The following is a 24,114-nucleotide window of genomic DNA, read 5'->3' as shown; positions in this document are numbered from 1 at the left end:
ATAAGATGGAGGAGAGGCATTCTCACATTGACTTTCTTAATCTCGGTATTATAACTCTCTCTCTTCTCACTATTTCAGCCGGCAGTGTATGTCAGAGTGAAGAACCGAGCCCAAGGTAAATATCTGACGGTCGCTGGAAGCCTGGCAGATATAAGAGCAACATCAGTGTGCGCGGTGCCGTATAACGGCAAGAATACCCAGATCTGGCACTACTGTCGTGGACTCTTCAAATCCAAGGTGAGTCTCTAGCTGCTGGAAGTGGGTGGTTTGTACCACCTACGGTCCTTTTACTGTTGCTTGCTTTTACTGTTGGCTAGTGTTAACACCACGATAGTTTTGGGCCTCTCCCACGTGTCTTAAACCAAAACTCTGATAATCTACATCCTCCTGTTATGTATAGACAGATGCGACGTCTGCTTTGGCAAGTTGGACAAATTTTCACATCTGTCTAATGGGACTGGTGTTCCTGGAAGTGTCTAAAGTCACAAGTTTAAGCTTATTACCTCTAAAGAGTTAAGAATTTCTCTGAAAAGTAATAGGCAAAGAAAGTGATTTGGTATTAATGCTGCCCTTGATAGTCTGTTATTAATGTAAAAAGCTGATGATTTAACATATGAAGCATGTGAAGTAACAAAGACCAGCACCTTTGACCAAGCAGCTGCTCAATTGCTGAATAACCTGTTCTGAGCTCACTTGCCAGGCTTGTTACCAGCCATAGCATGATCACTGCAGTATGCTCGGTGCCCTGGGTCTCACTTCTCATCTCGTTCCTTAGGCTAACAATGCATGTCTGGATGTCATTGGTGGCAGAGACGTGCCTGGGGCCAAAGTCGTGCTCTGGGCCGAACATGGGAAGGACAGACAGAAGTGGAGACTCAATGAGGATGGAACCATCAGTTCGTACCTCAGCGACCAACTGGTGCTTGATATTAAAGGTATTTTGAAAAACAACAACAAAAACCACTAAACCTTACAAGTTCTAAGTGCGTTTTTGGATTGAAGTTAATTGCAGTGTTCCAACTCTTTTGTACTTCAGGTTAAATACTGAATCCTGTCTTTTCCTGTTAGGTTCATGTCAAGTTGCTTGACAGTGGGACAAGAAACAACAGGGTAGGGGGGAACCTCACTCTCTTGATCCCAGAGGTTTATTTTGATCAGATGAATGACTCTACTCGAGGGACTTCAGTAGTGCTGAGGGCAAGAAATACAAAAGACAATAGTGAAGGAAAAGCAACCATGAAATAGGAGTGGCTCAGCAAAATTGCTCCCTCTTTATGTTTTTGGGCTGGTTAAAATTCTCATGGCTGAAGTCCTAGTCCTTGTTACCCATTGTTGCAGAACTGCCCCACTGGAGAACGCCTGTTCCTCACACAGAGTTTGTTCAAGCCCTCCTGCTGGCACAAGGGGTTTATCCGTAGGGAAATGTATTGGGGCAGTGGCTGCAGTGGCTGGTTGTGAGGTTGGGGGCTCTATGGTGCTGTCTTCTCAGATGGAAAGTCTGAGTAACTCAGTGGCCTGACACCCCCGCAGGGCTTACAGCCCAGGGTAAGGGCACATCCCACAGGTGAAGCCACCAGCCTTGTCGGTGGATGTCCCGCTGGCCATTATACATCTGACCTCTGCAGCTCAAACTTAATGATAATGAATTCTTAGCCCCCTGATGTTGAACTCACAGAGCATTCCTGGCTTCCAGAATTAAGGAGTTTGACCACCATTACTGATTCATAAATAGTCAGTACAAAGCCAATTAAATGCAACTGGTAATACTAATGGCAACTCTTACATTACCAGGAAGCTGTGCTGCCCAGGTTACTGCAAACGATAATGCTGACGGCTGGAGTGGTGAGAAACCACTTGGTAGCTCTTTGGAACACTTATTTTTCATGGATTTTTATTTGTAGTTTAATGATTTAAAAATGCACTGTCATTTTTATGCTACATGTATTCAAAGGAGAGAAATTTCATTTTAAGGACCTCTAAGTTTATTGTTGCAATGGGTATGCTATACCAAATGATCTCACGTGTATCTATGAATCTCTGTAATTCTGTAGCAGTATGTGCCTTAAAAACCCACACATGAAGCAGGAGCTTGGAATCTGCCAAAAGCAAAATCTCTTTAGCGCTGCTGTTTCTGCACACAAAGGTACATTTGAGGACTCCAGTTTGTGGTGCACTCTACTTCCTAACTCACAGAGCTCCTCAGGGCCTAGGCTGACAAGTGACCATTTGAAGGAGACACAGAGAAGCAGAGGGGTGGACACCAGCCCCCTACCTCATGGCATTTGTTTTTCAGCTAATTCTCCTACTTGGTCACATTTTTTTAAGATTATGCAGAGACTTTTCTCAGCATCTATTTTTAAAAATTTTCCCTTCATGATTTTGTTTTTATTTTTAAGGAGGAAATTATTATGACAAGAATCACATCATTATGAATCAGCCAATAGATGACAAACGTTCACAAAAATGGGATATTGAAATATTGTAAAACTCACCACGCAGATGGACTTTGGAATATTAACAGCTAGAGGGGAAAAAACCCACACTACTGAAGTCACACACCACTGGAACCTTAAGCAGCAACTCCTCTCTACTTTCCTTCATGCCAAGCACCACCTCCTAAGACAACTGAATTTTGCACAAATCTGGAAGATGGGAGGATGATCTGATGTCTTTCTGCAGGGAAGCTGATTCTTTAGAAGCCACTTTTATGAAAGTCACCATTACTCTTCATGTGAAGTATTGACAGTAAATGCAAAAGACCAGATGTAAGTTTTGCAGGATACAAATGGCAAGAGATAATATGATAATATGGGAAAGGCTCTTTAGAAATGTTGTCTGATGGAAGCTCACTGAGGAATTAATGCACTAATGAGCCTGAAAGAAGTTGGGTTGGACTACTGTGTTCCAAGTGAAACAGTGTAGGCTCCAAGCAATCCTGAACCTGAAATCATGTCTTGCTAAAATGCAATTTATTTTGTTCATGAAGACAACTTTGAACGAGTTACCAGCTCAGCATGTAAGATGGGGAAGTAGAAAAAGCCTGACTTGCACATCCCTAATGTTACTGGTAGGCTGTTGTTTTTATTACTTTTAACAATACCAAATTTACAGATTCTGGAACTGGTTTTGCTGACCCATGGCCTGTTCCCAACCCATGAAATTGGGAGTTATCACTGAAGGTCACCTTTAACATGGAGCCATATGTGCATGTATTAGAAGACAATAAACGGTCCTGGATCAGGCTAGACTTGTACAAGGGCTACCTGCTTTTAGAGCAGTCGTGATTTTAACTCTAGCTGTGTTTTGTTTTGATGTATATAGATTAATTTAATACAATGTAATTTGGTCTTGAAACCATGTCTTCCTTCAGAAAATGTTTTGCCATAGTATATATTTTCAAAGGTGCTAGCAGCCTGCATTTCAATGCTTGCTTCATGTTAAAAGAACAGCGCAACTGCACGTTAAAGTTACTGTGGCTCATCAACATCTACATCTTATCCCAAAGGCTGAAGACTTAGAGCAAGAGTCAGAGCTGGGCCTGTCCCTGCCCCTGCTTGCTGCAGTGTCAGCACACGAGCTGTCACCTGAGACAGCCAGAGCCAGGGACCGGGCTGGGCCGCAGCTGTTGCAGCCTTGAACAGCAGGTTCCTCAGCAAACACTGACAAATACAGAAGGAACTGCAAACGTGTGTAGGGCTGTGGACACCTGACATGGTAACTTGATTTGATTTCAGTGTCACTACATTAATCTACTCCATTGAAAATGTAGGGGTTTTTCCTTATTTGTATATTCAGGGTTATGTATTTCTATAACTATTTAAAGAGTTTAGGTTAGCTAAAGCCAGTATTTTAGTTTCCCAAAGTTGTAACCATTCCAGTTGTGCATTCAAAAAGGATTCATCCCCAAACAAAAACATAACCCTAAATTTGCCACAGAAATAAAATATATGGATGTCTATTTTTGTATGAAATGGAGTTCTGTATAGTGCTATTTAAAAAGAAAAACTACTTGCACTTACTATTTTACATTCTAAAATTATCATAAATCTGCTGTTTAAGTAACAGATCGTCAAATATATTTTTCCAACTAAGGCACTTGTTTAGCTTTTTTTTATGTAAGTCAGTATATCAAATGTTCTATGTGTGACTTGCTATCCATCTGAAATTTTAAAAGCCTGCGTAAAATGTTCTAATCTTTTAAACCAAGAAGGACTCAGTAAAGCAGGCTTTTGTACTTTAAGAGATCTGGAATGTAAAATGCTAAACATGTATGTTTTAATTGTATAAAAGTTTTTTTTAGGAGGAACATTTTACTTCTTGGTTTCTTTTTAAGCTAAACCCCACAGTTTCCAGCAGACATCAAGCACATTTTTCCTGCAAAATATCTCCTTTCAAATGGACAAAAAGGGGATAAAAGTATATTGAGTATGTGACTGTGCTGCCACATGAGTTTGTTTCTTAAACATTGATGTTCAAGTATTAAAATAACTGCACTAATCCCATTGAACCCCACTCAAGTGAGCATTGAAGATACAGATTCCATTTACAGGTTTGGGTTACTTTCACACTGAATTGGTGCTGGAACAGGTTGAGGTTAAATACTGTTGTTTGTTTATTCCAGAGGCAGCTGCACATAAAAGGAAAGGGGTTTTCTTGGGTAAAGTCTTACCTCTTTAGGAAAAAAAACACACAGCTTTTACTGAGAACCTTTCGTTCTCTCGGGTCAAACAGAATAAACGGGTTGATAATTGTTGTTTTCCCAGTGTCTTGCTCCACGTGTACCTTTAGGTGTCCTCTCTACCAAGGCGTATATCCAGAGGAAAGGGAATACTACAGCACTGGGGGCATCCACAGCCATGGAGCTGTGGCTCACTGGACAAGGAGCAGCTTACCTGTTGCTTGCAATGCCAGTTTTCCCAAAGCTAAGGAAAGTAACATTTGGCACCAGAAAGTAGCGAAGTGTGTGTGTATATATATAACATATATATATTGCAATGCTTTGTTAGCCAGCAATACAAACCAAAGGCTGGATGGATAAAGTAATTTAATAAGCCTTTCTCTCAAGAGATCCTTAATGGCCAGACATACTACTTAAAGGAGCAGCTAATTCAAAAAATAATCAAATAACTTCAAGTAGACATTCTGTCCACAGGGACAAGGCAAGGTTTTCTTTCTCTTCATCTGAGACAAGGTTAAGCTCTTTAACACAAACAATGCTGCTACTCCAAATCTGCTTCAATGCATCCAAATATGACAAAGGAAACCGCAGTCCATGAGTCTGCTGGGGAAAAAAAATGTAATTAAAAAAAATATATATCTTTCTGCTAAGTGCAGTGTCGCCTATTACACAATAGTGTGCTAGGCTGTAGGTACTGATCATCAGTTATCTGCTCCATTCCCACATCACCCTGGGATTTCTGAGAGTATCCAGTGAAGATGTGGTATCATCCTGCCAGCTTTCTTACTAGACAAATAGCTGACATCTCTTACATGTTCTAGCACAACTTATGAGGTAGGGAGGTTTACAGTGTGTGGCTTCCTCAGCTGGTTTCCATGCTGAAGAATGGAATAACTTTAAATTTACACTCTTGCCTAATGCTACCTGTTATATTCTGGAAGGTCATAGAAGTTTCTTTCTATTTGGCACATGCAATCTTTGGACATACTTTGGCAAACCCCAGAGGACCTCCATTACCCTGAATGGACACTTTTAAGGGCCTGAAGGTATATTCTGCGATTTGCACATAATTCACAGGTGCCAGTCGGCAACCTCAGCTGCCCCCATTCTCTGCTCTAGAGGACCAATGAGATTTACCTTAAAAGCTAAGGAACTGTCAGGCAAAAAGCCTTGTTGCGATTACTGAGCCAAGAACAGGCTATGTTCTGCTTTGCCTCTACAGTGTAGAGTTTCAGGTAGAGCATCTTACTAGCATAAAGAGGAACAAAAAGTTCCAAAGCTCACAGCCACTCTTCAGGAGTATTTTGGATTTGAGCAAAAGCACACTGTATGTACCCTCAGTAAGAATGGAGACAAACCATCTGCAACCATATTCAGAACATTACAATTCAGTGATAGAGTAAACTCTTTACTCCCAGTACTGACCCACCCCACCCTACAAGGAATACCCCTATCTTGCATTATCACAGAATCACAGAATGTTTGGGATTGGAAGGGACCTCAAAAGATCACCTAGTCCAATCCCCCTGCCGGAGCAGGAACACCTAGATAAGGCTACACAGAAAGGCACCCAGGTGGGTTTTGAATGTCTCCAGAGAAGGAGACTCCACAACCTCCCTGGGCAGCCTGTTCAGGCTCTGTCACCCTCACTCAAACGTTTCTTCTCAAATTTAAGTGGAACCTCTTGTGTTCCAGTTTGTACTCATTGCCCCTTGTCCTATCATTGGTTGTCACTGAGAAGAGCCTGGCTCCATCTTTGTGACACTCACCCTTTATATATTTATAAACATTAATTATGATCCAGTGGATGCAGACTCTAACAAAGGATCAACATGGCATCAAGATGGCACATGAAGCGCAGTGACCCCTGCCACTACCGACCCTGTGCTAGTGTATCCAGTAGCCTGAATAGAGGCTGTGCTAAAGGACGCACAAGTAAGAGATACTTATAGCCACTGCAGCAGCTTTGCTAGTTGGGACATAAGGCACGTACAAGAAATCCTGTTAACATCTCAAACAATTAAGCATGAGATTACATTACTTAGTTCTACTATTAATTGTCTCTGTGATGCAGCCTCAGCTCACCCAGGTACTTAGGGAAGGGGCAGAAATGCTTTGGGTGTCAAGGAACACAGCAGAACCTGGGCCTCTGCTACCATCTCCATCAAGCTCATCGAACACAGCAAAATGGAACAGGGCAACCTCGCTTTTGTTGTGCATTTGTGTGTAAACAGGAACAAACCTGTGTTGTGCCTTCCTCACTAGCTGTATCATCTTCTGACCCCATCATGTGAGTTTCTCTCTTGTTCTTTAAGGAGTGATAAACATAAACCATCTCCCTGCGAATTTCATCCTAAAACACAGCAGGAAGAAAATGGTTACTCCACACTCTCAAAGTCATCTCAAGTGACAACACTGGCTCCTTAATTCTGGAGTCCACTGGACAACCAATGAGAACAATTCACCTTCCTAACAGAATGATCCAACAGCCATCTACTACAGAAATAAGGGAGGCTGCAAAACCGCTTCAAAAATGTATTTACAACCTATAATCTTCTGCCCTAATACTGCCTCTGCTAGACTCACAGGACTGAAGCTGCATAGAAAACACACCATTTAAAGTGTATCTCTTAGGAGGGTTTAATAAAGGCATATGCATTGATAAATTTCCATCATGACGCTGATCAGTCTCTTAAAAATCGTATGCCCGTGGTCACTCCGTCACAGATGTGCAAACAATTTCAGAGCTCTGTGGGCAAGTCTCACAGAATTTGCTGAGACACGTCTTTGCACTTGTGCTGTCATTTAAGGTTTATCTGTAGAACAGAAGGTGGGGCAGCAAAACAGTTGCCAAAAAGTTTCCCAAACCCACACATTCTCACAGCAATGTGAACACAAACAAAATAGAGGAGAAAAATCATGAAGTTAAAGTATGTTTTTCCTGGAGGGAAACATTTCATTCATGGAAAAAAAATTGCACAGGATAGCACCTCTTTTCTGTTTTGTTTTGGTTTTTTTAATTAAGACAACTTCATACTAACAAACTTTCATAGATAAGCAGCAGTCTGGACACAAGATAATCCAAGATGCCAGCATCTGTTTTGTGGAATGATTTAGTAGTAGCACTAGCACCCGTTTAAGTACAAAGATAACTCAGAGGTGAAGACTAAATGTGAATACAGCCAGTAGATGCAGCAACCAAGAGAATTCCCTCTCTTGAGGGAACCTATTTTTATAACTTATTTATGCTTTTAGATACAAAGAATTAAACAAACAGACAAAACTATCAAAAGCTATAGAGGCTATTTGGCAGCTGTAATGATGTAGCCCATCTGACCTCATCTGCACCGACCATGCAGAATCACAGACTAAATTTAGTTCTGCACACTGCTCCAGAAGCCAGGAATGTGCCATATTACTGCTCAACCGCATGATCTCCTCACAAGCCCTAATGGGATGCAGGATCCAACTAAGTATAACTGCATGATCCTTCTAGACCAGTACATCAGAGCAACAACTTACCTCGCACTCCCCACCCCAAGCATAGAAGGGTGGCTTTTGTTATACTTACAGAGTTCTCTTGATCTGGTTCCACTGTAATGATAGCATGATCTCTAAACTGCAGTCTGATTTTGCTGTCTATTTTTGGCAATTTCCCACCTACAAAAAAATAAATTCTCCATTAGAAAAAAAGGAAAACAGACAAACAGTGCAAATTGAGCCCTCTGTGCACTACCCACTCTCTTGTGGCTAGATTTTTTTTTGTTAACCTATGTTTCTACAGCCACATGTTCTCAAACTCGGGGTCAAGGGGGGAAGAAGGGGAAAGGGAAGCGTTTTTTTATTCTTTCACCTTTACAGTCTACAAGTAACTATAATAGCACACTAGAGCATAACGACAAATTCTACCAGTTAAACATCTCAGTACATACTAGTTTATTAAAGCTGCCAATTTCAGTCTAGGACAACCTTTTAATTCACTCTTAAGAGAGATGTGCCGTCTCTTCCACTAGACACCGGGAAATAACCAACTGAGGTGTGCAAATGCACATGTAGAGCCTAGCACAACATGAGGCTGATGCTAGACTATAATCTTTGCCTACTATCAAATACCAAAGTCATAGGAGGCAGAGTTAGCGACAGCTCTATCGTCACATCAGCCAGTTCTGGTAACTTCGAAATCTACCTGGAGTCAAAGGCTCAGAGTCACATCCCAAGTAAGGTGGCAACCGGTTCATAATGAAATCCTTCTTCATGTCCGATGATCTCAGTTCTCTGGTGTTTTCCAGACGGTCTGCAAGCCTTCTTAGAAGGCTACACAGTTTTTTTGTCGAGTCAGCTATATCCACCTGCTAAATATTCACACACAGTTGCTCTCACATGAATTCAAGCTAAACAGACTAGCCTAAAGAGAAAGAGGTGCAGTAATGCAGTGAAAATCTGGACACTCCTCTTTTATCTTTGCAAACGGTATCGTTTACTCCCACAACAACAAACTTTGTTGCTTTTACACACTCCCCATGAGCTGTTGACACACACCGAAGCTGATGCTTACTTTCCCTCGCTCTGGGGCTACCTGCAGTGCTAAAGGACTTGCAAGCGTAGTTCAAAGAGAGACTTGTTCTTCTGCATGCTGATGAGCTGTTCACCAGCACAACTGGACTACCACAAAGAGGTTACAAAACAATTCAGTTTTGCTGACTTCTAAGGATTCAAAAGCTTGGCCTGACAAGAACTATGTCGCTCTGACACCTCCAAAGCAAACACCATTACTTTTAGAAGGAAACAAGCCATACAAGGACACTGTGATATGAAAGAAAGGTAGCATGATGAACTAGTCAATGCTTCAGATGGAGCAAATCTCAGAACAGTCATCATGAAGTCTTCAAAAATGAAGTGGTTGTGCTGCTAGACCAGATAATGCCATTGCACTGAGCTTTCAGAGCAGATCAACAAGATGATACACACTTGCCTCAGTGCTGAAGTTTCAGCTGGATGCACTATTACTGCCTTAGTCCCACCTACTTACCATAAGCAGTTGCCTTGGTATGCTTGTCCGCAACGCCACATCTTCTTTTGCTGTATCAAACACAAGGCCAGGAATTGCATCCAGTAAGAAATCCCCCCAAGAGCTGAAGGACAGGAACGAAAAAAAAAAAAAAAGGTGTATTACTGAAATAGTTGCACTGAAACAAAACAGAAATCTTCACTGATGTCAAGGGCTGGAAACTCGCTCCGATTCCAAATCTCTTTTTTTTCCATTACCACTCTGCAATCTCACGCAATAGATCAGTCTCATCATGTATGTGTGTCCTTACTAGCTTCAGGTCAATGGCACTCCTACAGAGGGAAGGAACTGGCTTAAGAAGGGTCCAGTTTGTTCTGGTTCAGGTGTTTGCCATTTACCAGGAGATTCAGCTTAAAGCTCACCTCAGTGAATGAAGAAGTTCCTACATTAATGGCCAACTGCATGCACATATGGCCTCACTGCACACAATGAAGTGTGTGGGGTTGTGTCAATTAATGTGCTTTCCAGGCACTTACATTAAATGACGAAATGTACCCAGGGTTATCAAGTCCAACATGGCATCAGTTTTTACCTTTGCTACAAGTTTAATTGTGACCCCAGGAACAAGACCCCTACATATTTCTACAGGGATTTTAGCCATACCGAAGGTGTCTCATTTGTGTTAAGTCTCCGTTCTTAGCCTACATACTTTAAAAAAAATTTGGCCTTTGTTCTCTGTGCTTCTGTTACCCAATTTTAAGAATAAATTTGAGGAGATGGAGAACTACTGCCTGCACCTTCTTGGCCTAGCTTGAGTCAACTGCTTCAGGAACAGGCTTGCCCCTCCCGCCAAAATGCTGTCCTGTCCACATGTGGCCTCTTTCCCTACCACATCCTCAGAGGCTGATTTAATGGACAAACAACCAGGGCAAGTGCCCAGCATCCAATGCTGCCAGCAGGCTCCCACCCAGCTAGGGCAGGCAGCAGAGCAGGGCCTGTCCTCCAGCTTCACCCTCTGCTCTTGCTGTCCCTCAGCACTCCCCGCTTTCAGCACTCATCTCTAGACAATACTTTAGTTTAAAAAAAAAAAAAAGTATGACTTGTTAATAGTCTCATTTATATTATTTTTTATTGTCTCAAGTGTTCCACTGTCTGCTACACACTGGGAGGGAAGGACTCTGGCCAATAAATAGACATCTTATACCTCTTATTGCTTCCCCTCTTCTGTCACAAATCTCCATCTGTCAGCAACTATCTTCAGCTACTCATTGCTTTTCCAAACTGCCCTACTTATAATGAACTCAGACACACACACTTCTCTGCCTGCTGGGATCTGGCCCAGAGGAACCATCGTCCAGTGCGCCATTGTCTCAGTGCCTAAAAATCCCTGAAAGTGCCACTTCCTCCCCTTGCCAGCTCCTTCTGCACATGCTGCTTCCAGAGTGATCACAAGGAGCCGAAACGTCATCCATAATAAGGCATAGCTATTTTCAAGGAGCATTGCCAATTTTCGAGTGAAATGTTTCCAAATCATACTTCCACCTGCAAGGCAAATCAAAGTACCGGCTTGTATCAGGACTGCTGCTTATTTTACCTAAGCATGCTGAAAGCAGGTGCAGAGGCAGGCTCTTACACTTCATTACAAATAACCTTAATGGATGACGATTCCACATTTATCGTTAGAAGAACAGCACTCTTCCAAGCTTTTCCTTTTTCCTCTCCTCATTCTGACACAAGCACCCAAGGAACATGCTCCCCAACAGCACAGATTCCGAAGTAACTCACTGGACTGGCATTTGGCTAACACTGTCATAGAGAAGCTGCATTGACTCCACACGAGCCTGTCAGGTCTCCAATAACCCTGTTATACGGAACCCAATTCTTGGCTACCCACCACTACTTGACCAGCAACTGTATGGATCAGGTGGGACAAACCCTGTTCTGCACATTCAGGAAGACTCCTAGACACTGGTCTGTAAAACTTCACTCCAGCCTAGCCTCCATCAACAAACCAAACACCCACTGCTTCTAGTGTCAGTCTTGTGTTTGTTCTGTTCACTAAACCAGAGCGACAGGAGCATCAGGTCAACACGAGGAAGCGGTGGGACAAAAAAGGCAGGGGAAGGAAGGAGGAGCAGGACACCCCTTCGGAGGCCACTCACTGCTGATCACCCTGAGTGTGCCATCAAACTTGCCAAAGCGGCTCAGCACTAATATTGCCTCCTTCATAACAAATGAAGTCAAACCCTTTTTACAACAGCAGTCAATGCTTACAGAAAACAGCTTTCTTTTTTTCCTTTACCTTCCAAATAAAAGAGCATGGGTGTAAATTAAAATCAGCTGAACCAAACTTTTATGAAGAGTCACACCTTTGAACAGCTTCATCTTAACCCACTCTCCAACTTGGGTAACTGGCCACGTTAAGAGTTGCCAGCAGGACCAATGTCCTGGGCTTCCGGAATGGTACAGCTTGGTGGTTAGAGATTCATCTCACAATCATCTAGAACATGCCCAAAATTGTTCTGCCCTGCTTTGTGGCTAACAGAAAACCTTCCCAATTCCTAACTTGGGCCAATGACTCCAAACCCAGCGTCTGAGAGGTTAATTATGTGGCAGCAGCATTTCCCTGTGTGCTGACAATGTTTCAGTGGGCACAAGGCTCAGATGTGTGTCAAAGGAAATCTAACTCCCATGCACAGGGCAGGAGATGAAAAACACAGACAAAGAAAATATTTGCAAATGAAGAACTTGCAGCAAGTCTGTCAGAATAGGTGTGAGTGACTCAGGAGAAAACATGACAAAAGGAGTAACTCGTGACTCTTTATCTGGGTTATGGAATGAACAGTAACTTAGCCACCGGTGAGATATTTTTTTAAACAGTGAGTTTGTGGTTGTAACATTTTCTTCCACATTAAAGCCTACAGCTGGTAAATAATAAAATCAACAATTAAAAAGCAAGCAGCTTGCTGCATTAAAACCCGGTAAACAGGCTGCTTCAAACAACAGGGGTCTTGCTCCCCTTCTTCCCCCAAATCTCAAAACTTCAATTACTGGTACCTGAACACTAGCTTAGATTCTTACTGCAGGCCACATATATAATAGTGGGGTACCTGCATATATTCCATGTCACCACATCTCTGGGGGGAAGGTGACATGCCTGTATTACTCACAGAAAAACAAACCACACAAGGGCTAAATAGAATGAACACAGAAAAGGGCTAACAGAGATCATTACAAGGTGGATTTTTTTTTAATAAACAGGACATCACTTCCTTGAAACATCAGCTTCAGGTCTGTACTATTCACACACATCATCTGGCAGAGGAAAGCCATTTCAGAAAAGTCATACTAAAAAAAAAGCAAAGAATAATTACTTGTTTTGGTAGGTACTGATGGTCACATGTGTAGAATAGGAGATCCCAAGAGGAGTGTCAGCTTGGTGAATAGTCCCCCTTGGAAAGTACAGTAAGTCACCTGGCTGCAAGAAAAGGAAAGAGAACTGATATATTTAGGGCACCTGGTGAAACCTTATTGTAATCAAAATAGAGAAAATACTCTCCGAGCAGACCGAGTGGTCTTTTTAAAAATTACAAAAATAGAGAGATCCTCCATTGCACGCTTTAATAACATAAAGCACTCTAAGCCAGAAGTCAGATACCTTAAACTTTCCAACTTACTGTCAATATTTACTATAAACCTATCTGAGAACAAGAAGCAAGCTTTTAACATTATAGAACATGCACACTCCAACTCAACTGCATTAAGGGGACAAAGGAGCAGCTGAGATGAACCTGCTGACAATACAGCAGGCTAGTGGAGGAGCACTGCAACATGTTTGTCAGATCACATCAAAAGAAAAGGCCAGTAATCTGCAAGAAAAGCCAAATATTCTATAAAGATGGCAATCTGTTACAATACGGTTGTCTGAAATTTTCAGTTAAAACATTTTTTAAAAAGTCCAACCTGTCTCCTCCCTATCTTACTTCTCACCTATCTAAATTAAATCTCTACACTGATGTAAAATTTAGATTAGGAACGTTAAGATAAGAGAGAAGCGCAAAGCACACAAAATTGCCTCCAAGAAGGAAAAATCGGGTTACTTATGGCTTCTCCTATAAATATGTATATAGTTGGGTGGCACAATCACAGCCAAAATTCATAAAGCAACAATGATGAAATTTTATTCCATTTTAATTGTACCATTCCTTAAATCTGGTCACATCACCTACTTCTAAGCACCTACCAAATTGTCTAACACAGATAAATTTCAAGTGACTACTACTTGATTTTTCACTGAGTTGAAAGTTCTCTTTAGATTATGAGGCTTCACGGGACTTGGCAAGATCTATTTATAACATGCTGCAAAGCATCATAGATCAGCTATGTACTATTTACTTGTTCTGAAGCAAGCTTCTCTCTGCCATTAATAAACTGGCTTACATACCTGTGTAGAGACTACACTAACTAAGAGTATTTTGAATTCTCTACATTTGCTATGTTTCACAACCCCAGCAAAAAAAAACAAACCAGAGGTTTGGTTGCATACAGTAAGAGCACTGTGCTTGACATCAGTAGCAAAGCAGCCATGGCCACAACCTGAGGCAGTGTCACCAAAACACCCTGCAGCTTGTGACCCTACACACACACCAGTGTGCCTTTGCTCTCAGTCAGCTACCTGGTTTTGGTGTGAAGGGAGACCACCAATATAGTCTCTAACTAGTCCATTTGCTAAATTGCCCAAGGATGTAGATGGCAGACAGAAATGCAAAAAAAAGGAGAAAGAAAATATTCAAGAAAGATGTTTAGTGAGGCAACAAGAGGCATCTGACAGCATCCTTGTCAAAGACATTTCCAGACAGACAACCAAAATCTGACAGCGGCCACCCAGAAGAAATGGGTCACAGGAAGGGAAGATCATCAAATAGAAGAGAAATAAATTAAAAACTTAGATAATTTTTAAGCCCTTTCAGAGGCCAGTATTTTCACTTCACTGATGTCAGTAAATGGCTTGTGGAATACATCATTATTCCATAAAAATCAAAGACATTGAAGTCTAGCCCAAAATGTTCCAGAAATTAAAAAGGGAACTGTAATTTACTAGGCATCGCCCAATACATCATGACAATTGAATATTGCCATCTGTCAAACTATGCTGCTAGTGATGTCAGTATAATAACCAGTGTGTCATACACTATTCCTGAACTACCTACAGCCAAAGGCAGGTCTGAACACCAGGAAGAGCAGAGACCTTGCAGAGAGAAGCCCCACAACAGGCCACAAGGCAGAGAAACTAATGAGGCTTCCAACACAGAGCAGCCCTGTCTGCTGGATAAATAACACGCTTCAAAAGCACAGGCATGTAAACCAGAGCGGGACGAGTAACAGATGCCCTGCTGTCAAAGGAGCTGCATTCACTAATCTTCAGGAAATGCTCTTTTTATTCCAAATAACAAAAAAACAGCCAAACACTTAATTTTCAGGTTTGGAAAAAGAAAAAATATTTAATACAGCAAGTTAATATGGGGTTTAGTTCATGCTTTTGTTTATCAGCCAAGGATAATATATAAATCTAATTCAGCAGATCAGTGACAACCTTCGGTAAAGCAGTTAAGTCTTAGTGCATAGAAGGATTAACCTGACTGATCATAGACAGCACGTAAAAGCATAAAAATTTTTCATAACTATATATAAACCAAATGGTCTTTCTGCACGCAACTCCACAAACACAACCCAGGATTCAGGGTGCCCAAATTGAAGAATATTGGAGAATTTCTGGGAATAACTGGTTTCTCAGTCCGTTATTTAAATGCTAATGGAAGTAATATGTTTGAAAAAGGACAGGTTAGGCAACTATCACCAATATTTATTGTGCTCCATGTTTTGTTCACCAGCCCTCCCCTCAACTTCACAACCATGAGTATTTACAACATTTCATTCAAGAAACAGGCTACTTTAAACATGACTACTTTTCTGTCAACCACAGCCCAGACCTGGTAAAGCAGTTAAATTAGAATACCTTTAATATGAATTCATGTGTGGGATTCCCAATCCTATCTTCTGATTCAACATTATATTCCCGAGCTAAATGCACCGTTGGTTTATAGAGTCGCCAATGTTTCTCACCTTCTAGCTGAAGGATAAACACCTGCAAAAGACCATAAACCCAAATGCATAAATAAGGAAGCCTTGCTGCCCCTCACACATCCAACTGATCAAAAATCTTAAGTCATCTTCTTACTTGGAAAGTCTGTGGAACCACACCAGAAAGCAGGGATACAAAGCAAACAGAAGGGAGACAGGTTGGTTTTCTGACAAGGAACAGATTTGACCTTCCCTGTTCTCAGCTACTCCACAGCATGGCAAACAGGATCCTTCTCGCATTAATTTTTAGATCACAGAATCACAGAATGTTAGGGATTGGAAGGGACCTCAGAAGATCATCTAGGCCAATCCCCCTGCCGGAGCAGGAACACCCAGATGAGGTTACACAGGAAGGCGTCCAGGTGGGTTTTGAATGTCTCCAGAGAAGGAGACTCCACAACCTCCCTGGGCAGCCTGTTCCAGTGGTCTGGCATCCTCACTGAGAAGAAGTTTCTTCTCAAATTTAAGTGAAACCTCTTGTGTTGCAGTTTGAAACCATTACCCCATGTCTTGCTGTTGGTTGTCACCGAGAAGAGCCTGGCTCCATCCTCCTGACACTCACCCTTTACATATTTGTAAACATTAATGAGGTCACCCCTCAGTCTCCTCTTCTCCAAGCTAAAGAGACCCAGCTCCCTCAGCCTTTCCTCATAAGGGAGATGCTCCACTCCCTTCATCATCTTTGTTCCCTGCGCTGGACTCTGTCTAGCAGTTCCCTGTCCTTCTTGAACTGAGGGGCCCAGAACTGGACACAATATTCCAGACGAGGTCTCACCAGGGCAGAGTAGAGGGGAAGGAGAATCTCTCTCGACCCACTAACCACTCTCCTTCTAATACACCCCAGGATGCCATTGGCCTTCTTGGCCACAAGGGCACAGGGCTGGCTCATGGTCATCCTGCTGTCCACCAGGACACCCAGGTCCCTTTCCCCTACACTGCTCTCTAACAGGTCATTCCCCAACCTATACTGGAACCTGGGGTTGTTCCTGCCCAGATGCAAGACTCTGCACTTTCCCTTGTTATATTTCATTAAATTTTTCCCCACCCAACTCTCTAGCCTGACTAGGTCTTGCTGGATGGCAGCACAGCCCTCTGGCATGTCAGCCACTCCTCCCAGCTTGGTGTCATCAGCAAACTTGCTGATAGTACACTCAATTCCCTCATCCAAGTCGTTGATGAATATATTGAACAATACTGGCCCCAGTACTGACCCTTGAGGCACTCCACTAGATACAGGCCTCCAACCAGACTCCGCCCCATTGATCACAACTCTCTGGCTTCTTTCCTTCAGCCAGTTCACAGTCCACCTCACTACCCGATCGTCCAGACCACACTTCCTCAGTTTAGCTGTGAGGATGCTGTGGGAGACTGTGTCAAATGCTTTGCTGAAGTCAAGGTAGACCACATGTCTATAATGTCTACAATGCACAAATTTACATTTGAACTACTTCTTTAAGCTCTACTTAGAGACAAGAGAGGGAAGAGTCGTGAAGTGTGATCCCTTTTATCATAAGGCAGGCATTTGGAAATCCCTTGTTTCTCTCCAGTCACCTAAATAGGTGCTAGACAACTAACTCAAAAGTAACGTCTGCCGCACAGATATTCAAAATATCAGGTGAGAGGAGTCTTACCACCATTCACCAACAAACAGAGCATCAGAAATATCTAGGGGACGCTGTGACCTGGGGCTTGATGACATACACCAGAACATGCAGTTTGTGGGGCTGCTGTACAACAAGCATAAGGAAAATGAAACTGCAGATATATTTAATAGAAAGGGAAAAAATAAAAAAACAAAAAATACATGTAAGGGGGTTTTTGGTTTTGTTTAAGTGGGATAGCCCAGTTTTTTTTTTTTTTAATGCAGTGTCTCTGTGAATGTTTCTTTTAGAAGCTTATTTGAAATGCACTTGGACCACCAGACTTCATCATACCAGTAATTTCTTAAAAACGGTAGAACCGGCAAACAGGAACCAGCACAACCAGTCTGCTTCCACTGTCCAGCTGAAGAAAGAGGAAGTACTTACAGTATAGAAAAAAGGAATTCTAGGTTCTTGGGTGTCTGAATGAAGTGAAAATGAAAAAAAGGTGCTAAAAAGTATCTGCAGCTGGAAAAACAAATTATTTTTTCATCTAATGAAAATAACCAGGTCTGGAAAGCACAGTTTACACTACATTACCATTATATATTACTATTAGTACCTTTTCAGTAAAATTATACATGAAAAATTACTATAAACACTTGCAATCAATTACCATAAGTTTTCAGCAGAAAAAAACATTTTTCTCTAATAAGTTATTTTAAGAGAGGGGAGGGGGGAAAGTGCACGTACAGGTATCCACTGTCACTAGCAAAAGCCCACACACAGCTTCGCAGACAAGGTTGTGTGATCCTACCTCAACATCATCGTAGTGAGGGGGAAGACCCTGTGACCCCTGGGGAGTAATGTAAACATTTGACCCAACCAGAGACCCGAAGTAGCACTCCAGCTTCTCCTGAATCTTCCACAGCTCCTCCTTTAAAAAGAAATGATGCTGTTACTACTGAAGAGCTCATCCAAGCCAGGCTACTGCCCAGCCCACAGCCTCCCCACCACTCGGGGAGGTTTTTCTAGTGAAAAATCACCTCCCCACAGGGAGGCAGATGCTCTGAATGAGCATTCCTGCTGAAAGCAAGCACTGTAGGCACAAAAAGGATCTGCCATGAATGTAATCAGTAAGCCAAGAAGTCTGGTGCCCCAGCGTAGCGCTGATGTTTGTTCTCTTCCCTATGCCATTTTTAGGTTGCAAGGACAGACAAACAGGGCTAGACAGAACGGGAAATAAATCACCCATCATCCCACGAACTGCAAAACATCTTAAGACAATAAACACATGCAGGACTTGCATTATATGGGCTAGCATCAAGGAGAACATACAAAGGTTAGAGACCTTTTTCCAGTGACACCAATTGTTTTGGCATATTCAAGAAGAAACTTTACTCATCCACATCTAACATGTGACAGACTATGTACCAAAGGGATGGCTCTCATATCAGAAGATGCCAACTACCAGACCCATGCAAGTGCAACTTCACCCAGAATTTATGTACGTTAGGCTCAAGCTATAGATTTCAGCATAAGCCATGCAACATTTCAGCTTCACCTGCAGATGCCCCTGCCACTGGACATTACAGCTACAGTCAATCTGAGTTCAGCCAGAGACACCATACTCAGGACTCAGCTGTGTATTTGGGTCTTTACGGTCAACTTCACAATTAAATTGTGTTGACATCCTGGGACAAAAAAAGAACTACCTAAATCCAAATACCTACAAGTATTTGAGTCCTTTACAGAACTGCGCAGGCACCAGCGCCTCACTCTCATGCATGAAGATTGCAAAGGCATCAAAAAGAACAATAGAGAGAGGACACCCAGCTCAAATGAGGTGGTACACCTCCCATGGTGCAATTCAAAGTAAATCCATTGGCAAGAAAGGTGGAGTGTCCAATCTTCTACATAGTTTCACACCTTGCCCTCCATTAAAGGAAAGCAGTACAAAAGTCCCTATTTGCACAAGGAAACAGTGGGGCAGAAGGGATAATTTAAGCAGACACAGGTAGATAATCACTACTTTCATGCACTCAAGTTTTTTCTAAACTTTTCTGTGACAAAGTAGATTTTTTAAAAGGAATACTTGATTTTAGAGCATGAATCAATTTCACTCATACTGCAGAGCACTGAAACATGGAGGGCAGTGCAAAAGCATAAACCATTACTTAATTAATACAGTTCACGTAAAGATTTTAGCAGGTCATCGATGTCAGCTACTTTCCCTGGATTTATTGAGGACAGAGATATAGCTATATGTAGCATGACTCAAGCAAAATATGTTATATTAAACAACATGCATTAGTTACATTCAATGAAATGATCCAACCTTAAATCTCTGAGGCTGATGAAACTGTATTGTTCCCTTTTTCTGGTCAAAGTCCTTCTTCAGCTGCATGTAACTCACTTTGCCTTCTTTATTTAGAACCTTCTTTTTTCCATTCACACACCTGCAGATATTTATATCTCGCCCATAGTACAGACCCTGGCTGCACAGTTCCTTCAAATCTGAGAACTGGAACAGGGACTGGTAGTAAGCAGCCATCAGGGTATCATTTCTCTGAACGAGCAGTGGCTTTTGTTCCCAATACTCCCTGAAAAACACCTCTTGTTTGATGGGAGAGATCAAGCTTCCAAAGAGGCTGTCTGGGCTCTCAAAACTCATGACTGACAGAGAACAAGCTGCTTCCACCTTTGCTCGTTTACACTGTGTCTGCATTTCTTTTCCCATTTCAGCTTGCTTCCCTCCTTTCTTGGGCATCTTCCTGTTCAAGAGGAGAGAGAACCAAAATAGTCCATCAGTAACACAACCTCAAGAGCTCGTGGGCCCGAAGCAGCTCCTTTTGCCTTCTGCAGCGGGATATCAGAGTACACTGGGAATGGCTCTGCTTCCAGATGCTCACTCTTTGTTTCAAGCAGCAGAAAAAGGAAAGCCCACAGGCGGCCTCCAATCCTCTCTCAAACCTCAGCAAACTCCAAAGGGCTCGACTGGGAGCCACTGCTCACAGAAGCTCAAATCCCACAGCTGAGTTTATAGTAAAAAATATGCAATGGAACACAATGGCCACACAACAGATCTTTACAAACGCAGGAATCCACCCACACAAAGAACCTGTGGTAGACTGGTCTTCTGTAGCAAGAACGGCAAATTATTAAAAAAGTAACTCAGCTTTAAGAGATTTAATGGCAACATGCAAATGGGGCAGAGAGAGGGGACAGGATCAGAAGCCTGTACCCTATTATGCTTCCTTGAAATGCATTAGCACTGGGGAAAAAAGCACAGCTAAGATTTCCCAATGACTTTCCAGCCAGAGCATGATGGGGGAGGATGTGTGGCATTTCAAGTGCAGAACCAAACCAGTTAAGCAGCAGGTGGGAGTGTTAAAGCTTTCCTTTCAAGCTGGCTTACACGTCACAAACCCAGTGTCTGCATAGCTGGACTACAGCTTTAGCAGGACAAGGCAGCTGCTGCAGCAAAGGGACCCCGACAGCATGCACTAAGATCTACATAAGAACGCCGTGAACAGAAAACACAGGGAAATGTGGTACAGAAAGAAGGAGGCCAAGTGAAAGAGTAGATCGTTGTGAGGGAAGAAGGAATACGTAACCAGGTTCAGTGGACAAGGATGATTCAATTGGCAGAAGGGTTACAGCAGCTTCTAAAGAAACAGAAACCCCCTGAGCAGACTCCCCTGCAGGTGGAACAGGTTTTAGGAATATGAAGTGAGGGCACATGCTTCAGGTCTCAGCCCTGGGAACAATTTTATGCTAAATTATGTGGGAGTGCCAGGCATCTAAGGATGCTCACCACACAGTGCCCCACATCTCGGCCTCTGTCAGGGTCTCCATACTGTGTCTTGAATGGCCACGTTTAGCAAAACTAAGTTTACAGAAGAGAGGTAACATTTTTGGCCTTTCTGTTGGTGCGATGCAATTACACCAAAACCTAAAATTATAAGATTTTGCTTTCATTTTAGCATAGCTGTCAAACTTTGTGGTTTACGTAGAATAAAAATAATTCTTTCATCCAAGAGCAGACATTTAATATTAAAGTTGGAAGTCATTTACTTTGTTTTTCGAAGTAGATAATATGCTTGCACATCATTGTATATATATAAAAAAAAAAGTTAATTACAAAGGGTTTATCTGCCAAGGTCTCAGGAAAGTTAAGGAAAAAATCAATTTACAGTAAGTCTAATACCATAGTATGTGCAGACATACTTGCATTAAGTCCACACCAGCATTTCATCCCCCGTAGTCGCCCAGAGCACCAGGCAGCAGAAAAAGCCTGCCTGAGAAGCTGAGTTAAGTATCCTGATGATGAGCCACCACCAAGCTGTCTAGCATCACAGCTTGCCTGTTAGGTCTGGGCTGGCCAACTCAAACTGACTCTGGGCACATCTGAACAAGTTTGTGAAGACAACACAAGGAGTTAGAATGTGCTGATGCTTTCATTTGTAAGTAAAAATGACAGCTGTACTCCCAAAAGTAAACGCTTTCATTTATTAAGATGCTTTTACTTACACAGATCCCTTACCATGAAACTTAAACTCCAGTTCTGGTATTTACACGCAGTACTAAGTTCTCCTGTGCAGCAGTATGCAGGACACCCTCACTGCTCCACTAACTCCTGGGCAGAGTGTTTCACTGACAGTTCCTCTAATAGCCTGTACCTCATCAGGAACCTACAGTCACCTTAGTCCTGCAGGAAGGAGTCCACATCACCACCTTCCTGAAAGGATGGACGTTCCTGGCTGCAACAAGCTACAGCTCTCCATAAGGCAAGGGAATCCTCAAAAAAAGACTGAAAATTCACCCCCAACATCTGAAGACACTGCCAGCACTGAGATCTACAACTGAGATCCCCAAATGCCAGTAGCACAAATGCAACCAAGCCTGAATTACCAGTTTGGAATTCTAGACTTAAATTTATCATATCAACGTCTCAACTCACATTGTATTTCACAAGGTTAAAATCAGATATGTCCTATTCACAGAATGCAGCTTCATTTACATAACGTGCTGTTCTATAGTGTTTTGTTAGTTACTACATCTGTAGAACCACAGAATGCTTTGGATTGGAAGAGATCTAGTTCCAACTAGATGGCATGGGCATGGGGACACCTTCCACTAGACCAGGTTGCTCCAAGACTCAGCTGACCTGACCTTGAACGCAGTCAATGATGGCACATCCACAACTTGTCAGGGAAACCTCTTCCAGTGTCTCGCCATCCTCAGAAAAAATTTCTTTCTTATATACTATCTAAACCTGCCCTCTTTCAGCGTAAAACCACTGCCCCTTGTCCTGTCACTACAGGTCTTGGTAAGAAGTGTCTCTCTGTCTTTCTTACAGTACTTATGTACTGAAAGGCTGCACTAAGGTCTCCCTGGAGCCTTCTCTTCTCCAGGCTGAACAACCCCAACTCTCTCAGCCTGTCCTCACAGCAGAGTGTTCCAGCCCTCTGATCATGTTTGTGGCCTCCTCTGGCCCCTCTCCAACAGGTCCATGTCTTTCCTGCACTGAGGGCTCCAGAGCTGGACACAGAACTCCAGGTGGGGTCTCACCAGAGCAGAGGGACAGAATCACCTCCCTGGACCCGTTCCTTCCGATGCAGCCCAAGATACAATTGGCCTTCTGGGCTGCAAGCGCACATTTCCACCTCATGTCCAATCTTTCATCCACCCATACCCTCAAGTCCTTCTCCATAGGCCTAGAGAAAAAACACAGCAGCAGAATGGACCCATTCCTGCCTCAGCGAGGCATAGTTATTTCACATCAGTATTTTTCACCTCGCACACCAGATGTACCCGTTTATGAGTTCAGGCCTCTACAGAGTGGCCCAGCAACTGCAGAGGGGCTCGGCTCCCTCCAAAGCAATGTGGAAGAAAGACGGCCACAGCGACTCCGAGGCCACACACCCCTTGCTGCTCCCGTTCACCGCACGGTAGCCACACCGGGCTCCTTTCCAGAAGGAAAAAACGCAGAGAGACCTGCGTTTCCGTGCCCGCAGCAGGCAGCGCCCCTTGCCCCCAGCCAGCCTGACAGGCGCGGCCGCGCTGCCCCCAAGGGCGCCCAGCGAACGACACCGGCCGCTCTCCGCGGCCGCCGGGGCCACCACGGAAGGAGCTGTGGGGCGGGGGGAGGGCGGTGGGACAGTCGGAGGGCCCAGAGGGCCGGCCACGAGGCCGCCCCCCGCACCCACAGACGCCTTTCCCCGCGTCCCGGGGCGCCGAGCCCGGCGGGGCGGCGGTTGGCCCGTTCCCCCCGCCGCCATTACCCGCCCTCCCCCGCTCAACGGCTCCTCTCCCGCTCAGCCCCCGCGGGCTCGCCTTCCCGCTCCCCACGCGAGCGCGCGCACTCACCCGGGCTCGCGGGAGGCAGCGGGCGGGGCGGGGCCAGCGGAGGGGGGCGGGGCCATGTGGAGGAAGGCGGGGCCACCGGGAGGAAATGGCGGCAGCGGTAGCGGCCGGTAGCGGTGAAAGGTTTAAAGGAACCGCCGCTTGAAGACATGACCCCGTGCAAGGAATGTTTCTTCCTTGCCTGCCCAAGTTATTCAGCGCGTATGCGCAAGAGAGAAAAATACTCCTTTTTTTTTTTTTGAAACCAATAGGAAATGGCACAGCGTTGTCTCCACTGAAGGTACTACGTGGATTAAATCAGGAGATACAACATAAAACCTTGTGGTTATTTGTATAAA

At 43.4% G+C, this 24,114-nt stretch overlaps 2 protein-coding genes across 3 annotated transcripts in view; one reads left to right on the top strand and one right to left on the bottom strand.

Moving 5' to 3' along the window:
* The window catches only part of CRYBG3 (crystallin beta-gamma domain containing 3), a 96,080-nt gene extending 88,615 nt beyond the window's left edge, over positions 1–7,465 (top strand). Inside the window, exons 21-23 of the mRNA XM_065638848.1 lie at positions 79–237; positions 776–935; positions 2,397–7,465. Of these exons, the coding sequence (XP_065494920.1) occupies positions 79–237; positions 776–935; positions 2,397–2,485 (408 nt within the window). The 3' untranslated portion in view covers positions 2,486–7,465. The remainder of the gene's footprint in view (positions 1–78; positions 238–775; positions 936–2,396) is intronic.
* RIOX2 (ribosomal oxygenase 2) lies at positions 5,027–23,817 on the bottom strand. 2 transcript variants are annotated; one of them, XM_065626983.1, is made up of 10 exons: positions 23,780–23,817; positions 19,746–20,181; positions 18,225–18,344; positions 15,703–15,831; positions 13,061–13,164; positions 9,708–9,810; positions 8,865–9,030; positions 8,250–8,338; positions 6,921–7,031; positions 5,027–5,281 (listed from the first exon to the last, which is right to left on the bottom strand). In XM_065626983.1, the coding sequence occupies exons 2-10, from the start codon at positions 20,175–20,177 to the stop codon at positions 5,120–5,122; spliced, it is 1,416 nt and encodes a 471-aa protein (XP_065483055.1). In that variant the 5' UTR covers positions 20,178–20,181; positions 23,780–23,817; the 3' UTR covers positions 5,027–5,119. The 2 variants fall into 2 exon arrangements, with proteins under 2 accessions (XP_065483055.1, XP_065483056.1); XM_065626984.1 differs by having other exon boundaries at positions 5,027–5,278.
* Positions 23,818–24,114: the final 297 nt, after the last annotated feature.

This window comes from Caloenas nicobarica, chromosome 1, assembly GCF_036013445.1.
Source record: "Caloenas nicobarica isolate bCalNic1 chromosome 1, bCalNic1.hap1, whole genome shotgun sequence".
NCBI lineage: Eukaryota > Metazoa > Chordata > Aves > Columbiformes > Columbidae > Caloenas > Caloenas nicobarica.
This window is presented reverse-complemented; position numbering and strand designations above follow the sequence as displayed.